The following is a 14248-nucleotide window of genomic DNA, read 5'->3' on the forward strand; positions in this document are numbered from 1 at the left end:
AGAATGTAAAAGCTTGAAGTTTTGTCTCTCGCAGAGAACTCAAAACCAGAAAACAATAACTAACAGAGAACTCAATTTGTTGAGTCACGAAAGTAACTGTTCTCTTCAGTTGGAATATTTGCCTATGTTTGCTTCTTGACTTTGATCCCATCTCTCTAGAACAATGTAATGCTTGGGTAAAGCTCCAAAGTATCTTTTTTACTTGCTAGTCTGCCACATAGCACCAAAGCCCCAGCTACAGGAATAACCACTTGTTTGGAGACTATTGCCTAAGCACAGAGCTGCAGCCGACTTAATCAGGCTGCCTGAAAGAGAAAGAGAATCCTTCATACTGAAAGATGTCCATCATCAGTAATGTAATTTTTAGCACAATAGAGGAACGTCATTGTAGTTGTTTAAAAAGCCAGCGAAAATGTCAAACACTATCACAAATGAGGCCTTTACATGAAGGGATTCCTGTAAATCTGCAGGAGACAACTTGTGTAAACTGCAGTCTCTGTCTCCAGCAGTGAAATAACCCATGGCTTAATCCCAAAGCCTGTTAGAGTTCTTGTTGCAGAGCACTCTTTAGCTCTTCAGGAACAAAGATCAGAAGGTACCACAACAAATTCTTTAAGCACAGCCAGCTGCAGCATTCTTTCACCCTGCAACTAGACTGCATACAGGAGCTGCTGTGCTTCCTTCTCTCCGACTGAGCTCTGTCAGACCTTAATAGGAATTGTCTTTTTCAGGAACCCACAGGGCCTTGTTCCTAAAAAAGGAAGGGAAATTTATTCATCTTTCCTCTGAGCAAAAACAAAAAAAGATGGCATACAATGCAATTAAAGAGCTGAACTAACAAAATTACCAGGGACTACTGACCATTTGTAGAGTTACTGTCCAGCTGGCTAATTTTGTAACTCACTGCGTGTGTGAGAATTGCACTAGTGAAAGAAGAGTCAGGTTAGAGAGAAAGGCTCCATACTCTGCAGGAGCAGAGGGTGGCACTCTCTGCACAGCACAAAGCCCATGCGTGGTGCTTTCCACTTACAGCTTTTATAGCTACAAACACGTTTTTCTAAATATTTCCTTAGGGAAGTTCTTGCTCTCTAACCACTGACAACATGATGTTCCAATTCCCTGTGCTTACTGCATGTTTTTCTGCTTACATATTTCTATTACTTGGTGTCACTCAGTCTGTAAAAACTTCATCAAAAAAGAAACCTGTGCTAACCACAAATAAATAGCTCTATTACTGGCAGATTGCAATCAGACTCAGGCATCCAGCTTGCCTCTCACACCCACTGAGGAAAAAAATAGTTTTGTATTAAATACAGACAATGGAACTAGAAATCAAGTCTTCAGAAACATGCTTTATTAAAGACTGCCTTAATATTTAATTTACATATTTGATTTACCCATAAATTTTATTTATATATGTGGAACATTTTTACAGCATTCTACCTAAGCAATTTTTAGCGTGTCTGTTCAAGCACGGATAAGTATTTAAAATGTTATTTTCCTGACTATTTCTATAAACAGTGGAGACATGCAACTGCGGTGTGTCTGATTTAACAACATAGCTCAGCCTGGATTTAATCAACCTCTGCTATACCTAAGAGAAGGCTGGGAAAGCATAAAAAGCCACATTGTGTAACCATAAGGTTTGAAGATGGGAGCTCTTGTGTACGGAGAATAAACTAAGATTTAAGGCCTTGTTACTGAAAGTATCTTGCCAATGCCCTCCTCCTGTTTAAATCTGGATTCAGTTTGGTCACACCAGCTGTTTTGAAAAACAGAAACTGCTAAGAGCTGCATTCATTTCTGTGGGACGTTCTACAATAGTCTCTCTGGGCAAGGAGAGTTACTTTTGGTATCAGGATGCCTTATATATTCCAGGAAATTAATTCAGAAAGTTCTCTTTCCATGTATCTCTGTGTGTGTGGTAGAGAGAGAGTTGATGGAAATTACTGGGGTTTAGTGGTTTCAAGCTTAGCTTTCCCACAATAAATGATTTTTGCTGCTGGTCTGGAAGCAGTAAGTTTCTAGTTATTTTTTTTCCTAGAAATTACTTTCCCAGCCTGGGGCTACTGGTTAAGAAAGTGCTGCCATTATACATACAAGTCCTATCCACTAACTTCATAAATGTCACTATTCTACTGAAATTGGTGCTTGCTTCAGCATTTCAAGAGCTCTCAAAATGGCATAGTACAATAGGAAACACTGTCCTTGGAAGGACTTGCTAAAAGAGCATGAAAACCTTGGATTTTTCAACAGGTAGTCCAACACAGAGAACAGGACATTTACTTTCTTAAAGATGTCTCAAAGACTGTGGAAGAGTCTTGGCCTTTGTTCAGGGATGTGCACAGTTGTTGTCCCTGTATCTCCCCTCCTGATGTGTGGTGAGAATGGGCTACAGCTCTGATCTGGGCTGTGTGGCAACTCCGTGAGATGTGGGGCTGTAGAGACTGTGAGATTAGGCAGGAAGCAAAGTTCCTTTTACCCTTCTGTCCTTTCTTGATCCTTCCAGTAAATGTATCTCCAGTCTCCTTCCAGCTGCCCGACACATCTAACGGGCAGCTGTGAGACACTGGGGGAAGGCAGCTCACCTGGAAGAGGTTTGCAGGTACTACTTGCAAGCCTGGCTTCGTGGTTGTTACATTCAGTGGGCAGTCAGACACCTTTTGGACCTAGTCTTCTGTGCTGCCTGGTGTGGGAAGTTGTTCAAGCCTATACAGAGTCCTCCTGCCTGCTCACGGAAGGAGACCATAAATATAAAACATAATCCTCATTAAAAATACGGTTTGAAAGGGTCAACAACCTGAGCTGAAAATACTTTATGATCAGACTGCTGTACGTTTGATCCTTAATTCCAGCTGCTAAGCCGTAGTGATGAAGTGTGGTGTGGACAGGTTCTGCTAGCAGAGGGTTGCTGAGATAAGGGAACAAAGACATAGTGACAGAATTTGCGATGCCAAGAACAGGGGAAACACAAACATGAGAAATCAGCATACAGTTGTGTCTGTGCTACATGCTCAAGGTCTACAGCTTGGAGTGGCAGCATAGCCCACATAGCACCCTCTTTGCCTCCAAATGATTACGGGTGCCTGCACTCAGATGACCCCTGGAAAGGAATCCAAATAACAGGGGTGTAAGATCCTTAAAAAGAGAGCTGCTAGACTTGGACTTGTTCTCTGTCTTTTATTTAGATATTTTTATATTTTTATTCCAGCAATGTCCAAGCAAAGAAAAATGTAGGTTTTGAATACCCTTTTCTGCCAGCTAGTCCTTGACTTATGTCCTCAACAACTGTGCATCAGCATCAAGGAATAGCAGATGGAATCTCTGCATTTACTTCTGTCACACTGAGCCTCATGTGGAAAAAAAGTAGATTTCTTGTTTCGGGAATTTTTCAAAGCTTAACATAACATACATTTATGGTGACATCGCCCTGAGATTTAACTGTGAGTGTTGAGAAAAGCAATGCGCCACAGTGCTATGCTACAGAGACCAGACTGCCCTTCAGGCAGAAGTGTTCTGCTTAAAAAACCCTCCTGCCAAGGATGCTAAGTGCCCTGGGTTTTGTGTTTATTCAGAACAGATAAAATGTAGTTATAAATTCTCTGATATATGCTTTTTCATTTGACAGGTAACTCAAAGATATATTACCCAGGAGGAGCGAAATGTAAATTCAAACACAAGCAGTCACAGTAAGTAACTGACAAGGTCAGAACCCAGGAACACCCTTTACACAGAATTTGCTCTGAAAAAAGGAGGGTAAATAAGAATTGGTCACCCAAAGAATTATTTGCATCTGTGCTTTCAATGCAAGAAGTATAAACAAGCCAATTAAGCTATCGAGACATTCCTTATGTGCCCTTCCATAGAAGGGCTACTTCTAAATCAGCATGTGTAAATTTCCCAGGGAGGCAGCGTGGTCCCTGTGGGCAGTGAGTGAGCGGAGTCCTGTCCCTGAGCCTCCCTCAGCCTTAAACTGATCAGGTTGTTACTTTTTGTAGGTGTCCAATAAAGGCTAACAGGCGGCTTCATCTCAAAAGTACTGCGAAGATTAGGTGAAGACCTGTTTCATTTCTTTGGGATTCAAACATTGTATCCTACAGTCGGGACATCAAACCCATGGAGCAGGCGGTGAATGGGCCTGGAGTAGGCATGAGCTCAGTGCCAGGATGCATTCAACACAGGACTCCATTTATGAAAGAAAAAAAGTTTTCTTTGACACCAGCCCTCCAACTTCAGGCTTCTTATATGCACCCACTTGGACACCAACTGAAGGTATTATCCATTTTTTCCCGTTGATTGAGTTGTCATCTGACACTCACTGCAGGATGTGGTGTGAGTCAACGGCGTGCAGGAGAGCGTCTCACCTGGAAAACCAGAAGGCTGCCTCAGAAACGGGGACTGTCCTTGCCCTCCCATCACCTCCGGAAAAGTTAAGTGGCTGCTGGTTTTTGTGCAGCTCCTATGCTTTGGGCTCCCCAAGATGCCCGGGAATATTCCTTCCCTGTCCCTTGCTTCGTGCAATGATGAAGCTGGGGTCCCTTTTGCTCTTTGGAAAGACCTGAGTCCTTTTCTTATTTCACATTCCTCTGACCGTTCACTCCCCTGACTGGGCTCCGGGGTCTGGCAGGGGACTGGAGCAGCGGTCGGGTGCGCTGCCCAGGGCAGCCGCCCTCTCCAGCGCCAGCACAGCAGCCCCTCCATCTCCCACCGCCCCGCAGGAGAAACTTTTCCCGCAGGAGCCCGCTCCCGCCGCTGCTCGCAGGGGTTGAGCTGCCTCCAGCCCGGCGGTTCCCAAGCCCGGCGAGGATACAGCACCCCAGGGAGGGGGACTCGGACCAGGCTACCCCCGCTCCCCTCCAGCCCCCTCCTCTCCTCTCCAGCCCCCTCCGCTCCCGCGGCGCCTCGCCCGGTCCCGCCGAGCTCCGCGCCGCAGGTGACCCCCCGGGGGAGGGCAGGGGCCGGGAGCGGCCGGGGGAGGGGGCGAGGGGCGGGGAGGCCGGGCTCGGGGGGTCGCTGTCAGCGGCGCCCGCTGGGGCACGGCTCGGCGCGGCAGCTCCGCTGGCTGTGCGCGGCGCGGCGCGGCTCGGCGCGGCTCGGCGCGGCGCGGCTCGGCGCGGCTCGGCACGGCGCGGCTCGGCACGGCGCGCCATGCTCCGCAGCGGCCCCGGCGCGGGGCTCGTCCTGGCGGCGGCCGCGGCGCTCTGCCTCGGCGGGGCGGGAGCCAAGGTAACCCCCGGCACCGGCGGCGCCGGCCCCCGCCCGCACCGGGTAGGGCAGCGCGGCAGCGGCGAGCCCGACGGGGAGGGGGTGCCCCGGGAGCCCCGCCGGGAGGTGGGGAGGGACCGGGAGTCCCGGGGCGAGGGGTGCAGCAGAGCTGCCGGGAGCCCCGGTGAGAGATGCGCCGCGGACACCGGGAGGAGGGACGCAGCGGGGCGGCCGCGGCGGGGGCGGCTGCGGGTCCCTTCGGCCCCAGCCCCTCGGGGTTTGGGGTGTAGTGCTGGCCGCGGACTCGCCTCGGAGTGCGAAAGGCACCGCGAGATGTGATGCTCCGGGAGTCTGACTCCGGATCAGCCCCTCCGCTTCGGTATAGCCGGACCCGAAATCCGGTGAAAGCCCAGTGATAACGGATTCCCAGCAGAAATGAGAACACTTGCCCAAAGGCATCCCTTTCACGGTCACAGCCTGGCTTGGGGAGTCCAAACGAAATACCTCGTGCTGTATTACAGTCCCCACGCTCGCTCTCCCCGCTCTTGTGCACCTCGGCTGTAGCACGGAGAGCAGATAAACTGAGCAAGTGACAGGTACAGCTCCCAGGGCAGGGATCCGGGCAGAGCTGAGAGAAAGTGGGCACGGGGAGCTGAGAGAGGGTGAGCACGGAGCGCACCCGAGCTGCGGTGGAAAGGCAGAGGAGGAAACACAGAGCACCCCACAGCAGTGGGGAGCAGCTGCAAAGCAGTCGCTCTGAGCTTTGGGAAGGATAAGCAGTCCTGGTCCGGCTGAAGTGACTGTGACTTTTCCTATGGACCCTGATAGAACCAAGGTTTGACACTTCTAGTAGAGATTGTCTATTCTATAAGATATGAGCCAAAAGAGTATAAGAAAAGAATATTTCATACATTTATGTCATTATATATATATGTATATATATATATATATGTGTATATATATATATATATAGAAAAAAAGATGTGGGGCTGCTTTCCCTGATGGCAAATAGCATTTTAATTCTGCCTGATAAACGAATTCCTTGCCACAGCACACAAACACACAGCAATGACTGTGGTTGAAATTAAGATGTTTTATCTCACTTTGGTATCCTAGTGAAGATAGCTACAGTGAGAACTTAATTAAGCCACATTTCTGGCACTGAAATACTAACTTTACCAGGATCTATTGAATTGTATGGTTGTGGGGCTTTGTATTTTGTTTCTCTTTTAAGTCAGGATTGCATTGCAGAATGCAAGCTTACCCTCATCCAGTTGCATACCTCTCTTATTAAACTACATAACTTCCTTGCTTCCCTGAATTATTGCATCCTTCCTGTGCTGCCTCTCTTCTGTACAGTCATGAGGAGCAAGTATTGGCTGTGTGCTGTGCCTTTGGGGATGAAAGGCAATGGTGGGACTCTGAATGCATTAGAAAGCTCTATAATTTTTTGCTTGAGTTTTTTTTTTTTCTGTGTTTCCTAGTCAACTTCTGTTGTTCTCTAACTCTGAAATCTAAAGTGTTAGATTTCACACCAGGCAGTAAGTGAACTAAACTATTGACCAACAGCACTACAGAAAAGAAACTGCCTCCTTAATGAAGAAGTAGCAGCCTCCTGCCTGCTTTCCCTGACTTGACTTCTTGCTGTGTCAATTATTCTTTTGATCACATGTTGTTTATAGGCTCTTAACATACTGGACAATTTCTTTTTCAGAATGAAAGGCATTTTCTATTACTTATCTTCGTAAATGTGACAGGGAACTCTGTGTGTCCAAACAGACGTGTGTGTACATCTCTTGCTCCCTGTTTTTATTATTTCTCGGAGTAAGTTGCACTTGCTCTTCACTCATCAAGGACTGCACTATGTTGCGTAGGCTTTGCTATTTTTATCTTTTTTGGCTTCACTGATAGTGTTGCTATGCTAGTAAAGAAATATACATCCCACTCCTAAGTTAGTGGTTCAAATGCAGTTCAATTTATCAGTTGAAAAAAGGTATTCAACGATTTATGAGAAATTATTTGTCTTTTGACTTAGAGTTAACAATGTAAAAACATACCAGAAACTCCCTTGGCAAGGGCAAAGTCTGCATGAGGTACAGGGAACTGAACTGTTCTTTTCATCCAGGAAGGTGGTCTCTGTGAGTAAGAACTGAGAAAATTTGTGATGCTGTGAGGTAGCGTGGATGTTTGCAACATGTTTTGTGGCAAAGTAGAGCTCTCTCTGGAATCCTTCACTGAGTACTACAGCAATTTAAAAATAGGAGTTAGATCAAATGAAAGAAAATTTGAAGATAAGGTGCATGATGTTTCCTCCTGCGTGTCTGTATCAAATGGAACAAGATGTGCAGATAAGCAGCTTGTTTATCCTGAAGGAAGAATGTAAGCCTGATGAAAGACTAACATAGTCAAAATTATGTCTCTGTATGTCCATTAAATATTATCTGTTTAATCAAATCTCCGTGGAGGAGGTCTCTATGCCAGTGCCATCCTTCATCTGGTATTCTTCTGTTCACTTGCTGGCTTAAAGAAAAAAAATCAAGCCTTTCTTGCTCCATTTAAGAGAAGAAATCTTAGCAATCCTAGACCCTCTGGTGAAAGTCTTAGTCCTTTACCCAGAAAGAACTATGGCAAAATTCCTGCCAGTTTCAGAGGGACCAGGATCCTTCCCAAGATCAGTGAAAGATTAAAAAAAAAATCAACTACTAAAATATGCACCTCAATTAGCAAAGAATGTGGCCTGATTAGTAAAGTGTATGAAATTTCAGCTATTAAATTCTACAGCCTTGATCAACAAAGCACGCTCCACAGTTGGCAATGTATCCAGAATCTCAACTACTGTACTAGTCTCCTACCAGATCAACCAAGCATGCAGCTGAATCAGTAAATTATGCAACTGGAGCAGCAAAATATGCACTTCTGATTGGGGCGAGAGGATAGGGAAGTTCTCAAATGTTTTAAATTGGCACACAATAGGTCTGTCAGTGGTCAGCATCTGCCTTGAAAAAAATAGAGGCAAAATATGTAACTTTTACTAAGTCTTTCTGGACCGTTGCTGAGCTGGAAAAGTATATCCCTCAGATGGCTCAGTGTTTGTTAGCAGCAGTCCCATTCTTTACCAGATGTGCTGCACATCTGGTTCCAGTCCCAGCAGCTGCCAGGTGCGGGGGTTATTTTGGTAACACTTTAATGGGATTTTTAGGTCCAGGTAGCTTTTGCTTTATTCATCACTGTAAAGCACTGGGTATGTGCACCAGGCTGTATTTCTGTCTCAAGAGATGAAGCCAGTCAAGACAAATAAGGCACCTTCAAAGAACCTGAAAGTTTTGTTGGCAATGAACTTAATCTCTATTAATCTCTTCACTGTTTGTGAAAGTACTTTGTGCTTGAGGAGCAGAGAAATGATAGGTCTTTCCTATTTTCTTTATATCTTGATTAATTGCCATAACTGCATCCTATTGTGCTTACAATGTATCTTGGCAGATCAGATGTTTACCATGCAGAGAGTTTGGATGTTTGGCCAATTTGGTGAGCAGCTATATTCATATCTTCTGAAGCAGTAGAGCTGTTTCTCCCTAGGTCCTGTGTGCGCTTTAAAAATCCAGCCACAGTAGCCGGTTCTGAACTTCAGAAGCTGTTTTTTCTTTAAATTATTAGTTTTGCTTTGTATAGAAGACCTGCAGGTTGTCCTATTTTAATAAAGATGCAGTTTCAAGGCTTCTAAAAACCAGTTTGGTTTTTTTTAATGTCTTGAAGTAAACTGTGTTAAACTGCCTGGGCTCAAGGAAGGCGTGAGAACTGGTTTGTTTTATTGCACTGTTCACTTTAGTACCCAGGAGCCTGAAACATTATTTGAGTCTAAAAATTATCTGGGCTTGTTTTTTTGTTGCTTTGGTTCATTTTTTTCTGGTTTTGGTTTGGGGTTCTTTTGTTGTTTTGTTGGGGTTTTTTAATCCACTAAATTTGGTTCATAAAGCTGGCTTGCATTGAACTTCTTATTTACCAAATTTCTGCCTCATTTCCAAGTCAGTTCAATGAATGATCCTATTAAGTTCTTTTTCCTGTTTAAAATACTTCCTACTGAGTCCAGAGCAGTGCCCTTAAAACTTAATTGATTTGGGTCATTGAACCCTTATTTTTCATGCATGTTAGTTTACATCCCGCCACTGGTCTGACTGGTATTTAAATTAGAAAATTGCAGGCGGATTTCTTCTAGAGGCTAAAGTTCACGTGGAGTCTCTGGCAAAATAAGATCCTGGAGTACATATCCCTGGAACTGGGCAATGATTTGTAACTTTTTTTTAATTCTCTGTCTGGCCAGAGTGTTATAAATCTGGCGCTCCCTTGTTAGCTTCACGCTAAGCAGCAATAATGTCCACAGTGTTTTAGTCCTGATAATTCTAATTACTGAAGCACTGAAGAAGCGGAAAGCTGAGAAGATGGACAAGGCTGGCCTCAAGTCCTGCACAGCACAGGGGATTCTCTCTTTGTAGAGCTGAACCATAATTCTCTCGTTCGCCAAGGCCAGCAATGGAAGCAGCAGCCAAGGTAAGAGAAACAAGCCAGTGGCAGCAGATTTCTGGAATGATGTGAGTAATCTTCATGCAGAAGGAGCTAAAAGACTGCAGTGCTGGTAGAGATACCAACTACCCTTGGGGTGAAAATGCTGAAATAATTTTTTTTCTTTACTATCTAAGAGGTTAGAGCAAACAATCCTGTTGCATTGGTTTGAAAAGACCCAGCAAACAAACTTTCCTGTGATAACCAACAATTACTATTCTCACCTCTGCTTCTTTGTGTGACAGACCAGGAATGGTGGTAAAATACTCAGGTCTCTTTCTTCCTGCCTCCCTTTCTTCTTAAAAAAAGGAACTCATGGCATATTTTGTACCAGAGGGTGGCTACCCAGCAGTAGTGTACCTGGACCAGGTCTGGTAAAGCAACTTTTCCTGTTACACACTGTTCTTGGTATGCACTGATATCTCAGATCCATAAATTATAAATATTCAGCTTGATATTTAGATACCTGCTTGAGTATGGGAAATACTAAATAGAAAAGTCATTGTCTTGTAAAAATTACTTCATGGCAGTAGAAGGGTGGAGAAGGGACAGGGCACTGTAGGGACCTGCCTTAATATATGGAACAGTTTTACAGCAGTAGGGAGAAGCCTGACTGTCAGCCTTGGTTTTCAAACTCAGTGTAACATTCCTCTTACAATCTCTCAGCAGCAAATGGCCCCGTGGTTCATTTTGAATATCCTTACTCATGTCATTGCCAATGGAAAGGAGGTTCCAATTTTGAGAGGAGCAAAGGCTAATTTGCCTGTATTTCCTTCCTGGATTTCTTGGAGCCCTACTGGAGCTCGCAGAAGTCATCTGAGACTTCAGGAGGATTTAAATCAGGCCATAAGTACTGCTGGCTTGGATTAGTAATGATGTACATTGAGGACAACATCTGTATTTGGGTTTGGGTGGAGCCCTTTCATGGTAGAAGAGTCGGTAATACTGCTACAGTACCTTTCATCAGAGGATTTCAGAGTTTCACAAATATCTAATTACAGAAACTATTAAACTATGTGAAATCCTTGGTCCTGGAGGAGTACATTATGCTTCAATAGAAACCAGGGGTGGGTGGTGTTCAAAGTGGCAAAACAAAAGCAAATTTTTCACATGCAAACTATAACCTGCTACGCTATCTCATTTTCATCCTGTGTTTTACTCCTCTCATTTCTTTATATTAGCAGCCAGGTTTCAATGCCAAATGAACTAAACAAAATGGGCTGCCACAAGCCTCCGTTCAGAACTACTGTCAGCTCTTAGGAAGGGGCTTTTGGAAGTTCATCTCTCTCTTACTGATCTGCTTTCATACTATTTGTATTTCTTTATTCTGTTAAGGTGTAGCAGGACTTAGCTAGGGTCAGGTGCCAAGGATGCCAATAATGACGGCTTCCTGGATACAGGAGCTCTGGGATGACATGCTTCTGAAAGTCCAGCCTGATCCAAATCCCAGAAAGTTGGTTGCTCAGGCTTTCCAAGGACGGTGTGTCTGCTCTGCACTATACTTAATTTGGGATTAGCAATGGGAAATCTAATCCCCTTATTCTACTTAGATCCAGCTCTCTCCTGGTTGTGGTTAGTAAATATTCCACTGTTTTGAGAGACTGAGTTTTTATTAAAGGGGTTTTTTGACTGAAAATGTGGAGCCTTTACTGGTAGCACTGAGGCTTGAAGCCCGGGCTGCCCATGCCCTTGATTTCCTCCTGTGCTCCACATCTGCATGGGTGGGCACTTCAGGTAAATCTGAGACCTCACTATTTGAATACAAGGGCCCCAAGGAGCTGCTCATCAAGACTAACTTTAAATGCAAGCTTAGCAGGCTGAACACTTTGATTTGCCTCTAAAATCAACAGTAACTTATTCCAGGTTTCCTGGTTGAAACTTGAATGGGGAAGAAGAAAGGATGTCTGCAAAGCAGATTTATTTGAGAAAACAAACTGGTCACTGGTTGGGACCCTGGAACAACAAACCCAAGGCTTAGTTTTTCCTCTGTCTGCAGTATCTGTGATACTTTTTTCAGCTTTCTCCCAACCCTCCCTGCTGTGCCCTCATGGTGCCTCCTTATGTGTATGCAATAAAATAAAATTTACAAGCATCCTGCTCTCTGAAATCTTGGCAAAGATGGAATCTTGGTAATTTCCCTTTTCAGAGTGCACAAGAGGAGACTAATCCTGGGAACACAAGGGGGAGAGAAATGCTGCTGTTTGTATATCACCCAAAACTAAGGATGAGCACTCAGACTGTAGCAGACTCCCGGATGCTCCAGCCCCAGCTGCAGCAATGGCTCATGTGGAAGCTCAGCTAAAAAAGATTGCGTGAAAGGGAGAGGGTTTTTCTTTGCTTCCATTTTAAAGATCACTATCCACGTCTTCTGCATAAGCCCTCCCACCTGCTAGTGACATTTAGTGACACAACAACCTGTTTCCCAAAAGGTTGGGATAACAGCTCTGCAGCAGGGTAATGATGACACAGAATATCCGCAGGTTTTGGCTTTCACATGTGGAACGTTTCCTTCTCCATGTTTGTACAATAGGCTTCCAGCATGTGAAACATCTGACGTGTCTGAATGAAACAATAGGGTCACGTAGCTGGAAATCCAAGCACAAACAGCTCCTCTTTTGCCAGGCCAGTTTACACATATATTTGTCTGTTTTGTTTGCTTTAAAAATCCAAGTTTATTTCCCAGGAAGTGGCCAGCAAAATTTGTATGGGATTGCCTTTCAATTCTCCTTTCTCCTGTTTCTGGTCCTTTCGAAATGAAACAAAGCCGTTCTGGGCACCTAAGCTGCATACGGATTTCATTACTTAAATCTCCCCCACGTATTTGCAAGGTGATATATATGAAGTTAATTTGGGAACATTAGTTTTATAGATTCCTATGGACATACATAACTTGTTCAATGGACTTTTATACTGAACTCTGCAAGTAAACTTTTACTGCAGGGCTATAGATTTTGTTTTGTTATATATTCCATCTGGTTACCAAGCAGTAGAAAACAATCTGACCATGTTTTCTACTCTTTAATTTGAGCTGCTTTAAGCTGCTCAATTTATCAAAAATGAAAACCAGATTGATCTTCTGGAAATTGCCCCATCACCCCTGTCAGTTCCCACCAACCCTATCGTTTGCTGTTAGTTTTTCTATGGTGTGTTGCATACACTTTGTTAATGAGAACTTGCTCTGGTAGAGAATAGACCTATGTGACCTATTAAAGCCTTGTAGCAAATGGCCATGGCATCTTGAACTCTTCATTACACTGCCTTACTTTTATTTACCATGGTCCCATCATATTCATGATTATTTGCCTGAGGAGACACTCTAAATGATGCCTTTGTTTCTCTTTCTAAGGCTTTACATTTTTTTGTATGTTTGAATGAGGGTATTTTCTGAAAAAGGAACCCAACAAACTAGAACGTGGATAGCAGCTTTGTATAGATGAAGAATCTTATTTGATATGGCATCTTGCATCTTTGTTGGAGAATCTGTATTTGTCTGCTGAGTGTCCAGTCACAAGAGTTAGCTTTTTTTTTTCCCCCCCTGCAAGGATTAGTCAGAAAAGTCCACAAGAAAAGGCTGGGAATTCCAGCACTCCCTGGTGGATGTTATGTTAGATATGTTGTCTGCTTCCTTGGCCATAAAAGCTGATGTTGTGATGAAAGGAGAAAGCCAATGTTCACACTACTCTCATAGTGACATGGCTCACATTTGTTGCATGAGCATAGCACAATAAATTTATGAGACAGTTATGAGAGGTTTCTGCTTAAAATAGTTCTGCTTTATGGGTGTAACGGTTTTAGACCCCAAGGGAACACTGCCTAGTCAAGTGGGTCTTTCCAAGCACTGGTTTTGCGTATTTTAAATAGATTTTTCAAATCATTTGATAGAAAAACAATCTGGCTTTTGTCCCTTCCAGACTGAAATGAGAAGAAGGAAATTAATATTGTAATGTGGGGCTCCTGTCAAGATAGAGAAGAATTCAGAATAAGACCTGGCACTTAGTTTCTAGTAAAAGCACCTGGTTGTAAATGAAATTAAAGAAAAAATGTCCTGTGCCTTGGCCTAGGTCTCTTCCAGAGCATTTCTATCTGTATTTCACAATCTACCAACGTTTTATCCACTTCATAAGCATGTCTGCACCTTGACATGCAACAACTACTGAATAATCAGTGGGTGCCAGGGTTACTCCTGTGGTGATAACTTCAATCTGGGAATCTGACAGGTAGCAAATGTACCCATGAGCTGCCAAGCCCAGAGAAAAACTATTCATCATGAGCATTTCTAGCTCTAAAAATATAAATCATAGCTGTAACTTGTAAGAGATCTTGTAGGTGAATTCAACTCCATCTTAATTAAAGAATTGAAAGGGGAGAGCTAAAACTTCTGCCTATTTATGATGTGGTGGAAAAGAACAAGAATTCTTTTCAGTGTTCTGAGATTTCACCTCTGAGCCCTTCGGTAGATGAGTTAGCAATAGGCCTCCTGCAGTCC

The 14248-nt window shown here is 44.0% G+C and overlaps 1 protein-coding gene across 4 annotated transcripts in view; it reads left to right on the top strand.

Moving 5' to 3' along the window:
- Positions 1-5145: 5145 nt before the first annotated feature.
- The window catches only part of LOC125335125, a 31894-nt gene continuing 22791 nt past the window's right edge, over positions 5146-14248 (top strand). The window contains exon 1 of one of the 4 annotated variants that reach the window (XM_048322448.1): positions 5146-5226. In XM_048322448.1, coding sequence (XP_048178405.1) covers positions 5149-5226 — 78 coding nt within the window. In that variant the 5' untranslated portion in view covers positions 5146-5148. Of the gene's footprint in view, positions 5269-5907; positions 6041-9540; positions 9751-14248 lie in introns of those variants that run through there. The other 3 variants (XM_048322447.1, XM_048322449.1, XM_048322450.1) reach the window with 3 other exon arrangements.

The sequence above is a fragment of the Corvus hawaiiensis genome, chromosome 18 (genome assembly GCF_020740725.1).
Source record: "Corvus hawaiiensis isolate bCorHaw1 chromosome 18, bCorHaw1.pri.cur, whole genome shotgun sequence".
NCBI classification, from domain to species: domain Eukaryota; kingdom Metazoa; phylum Chordata; class Aves; order Passeriformes; family Corvidae; genus Corvus; species Corvus hawaiiensis.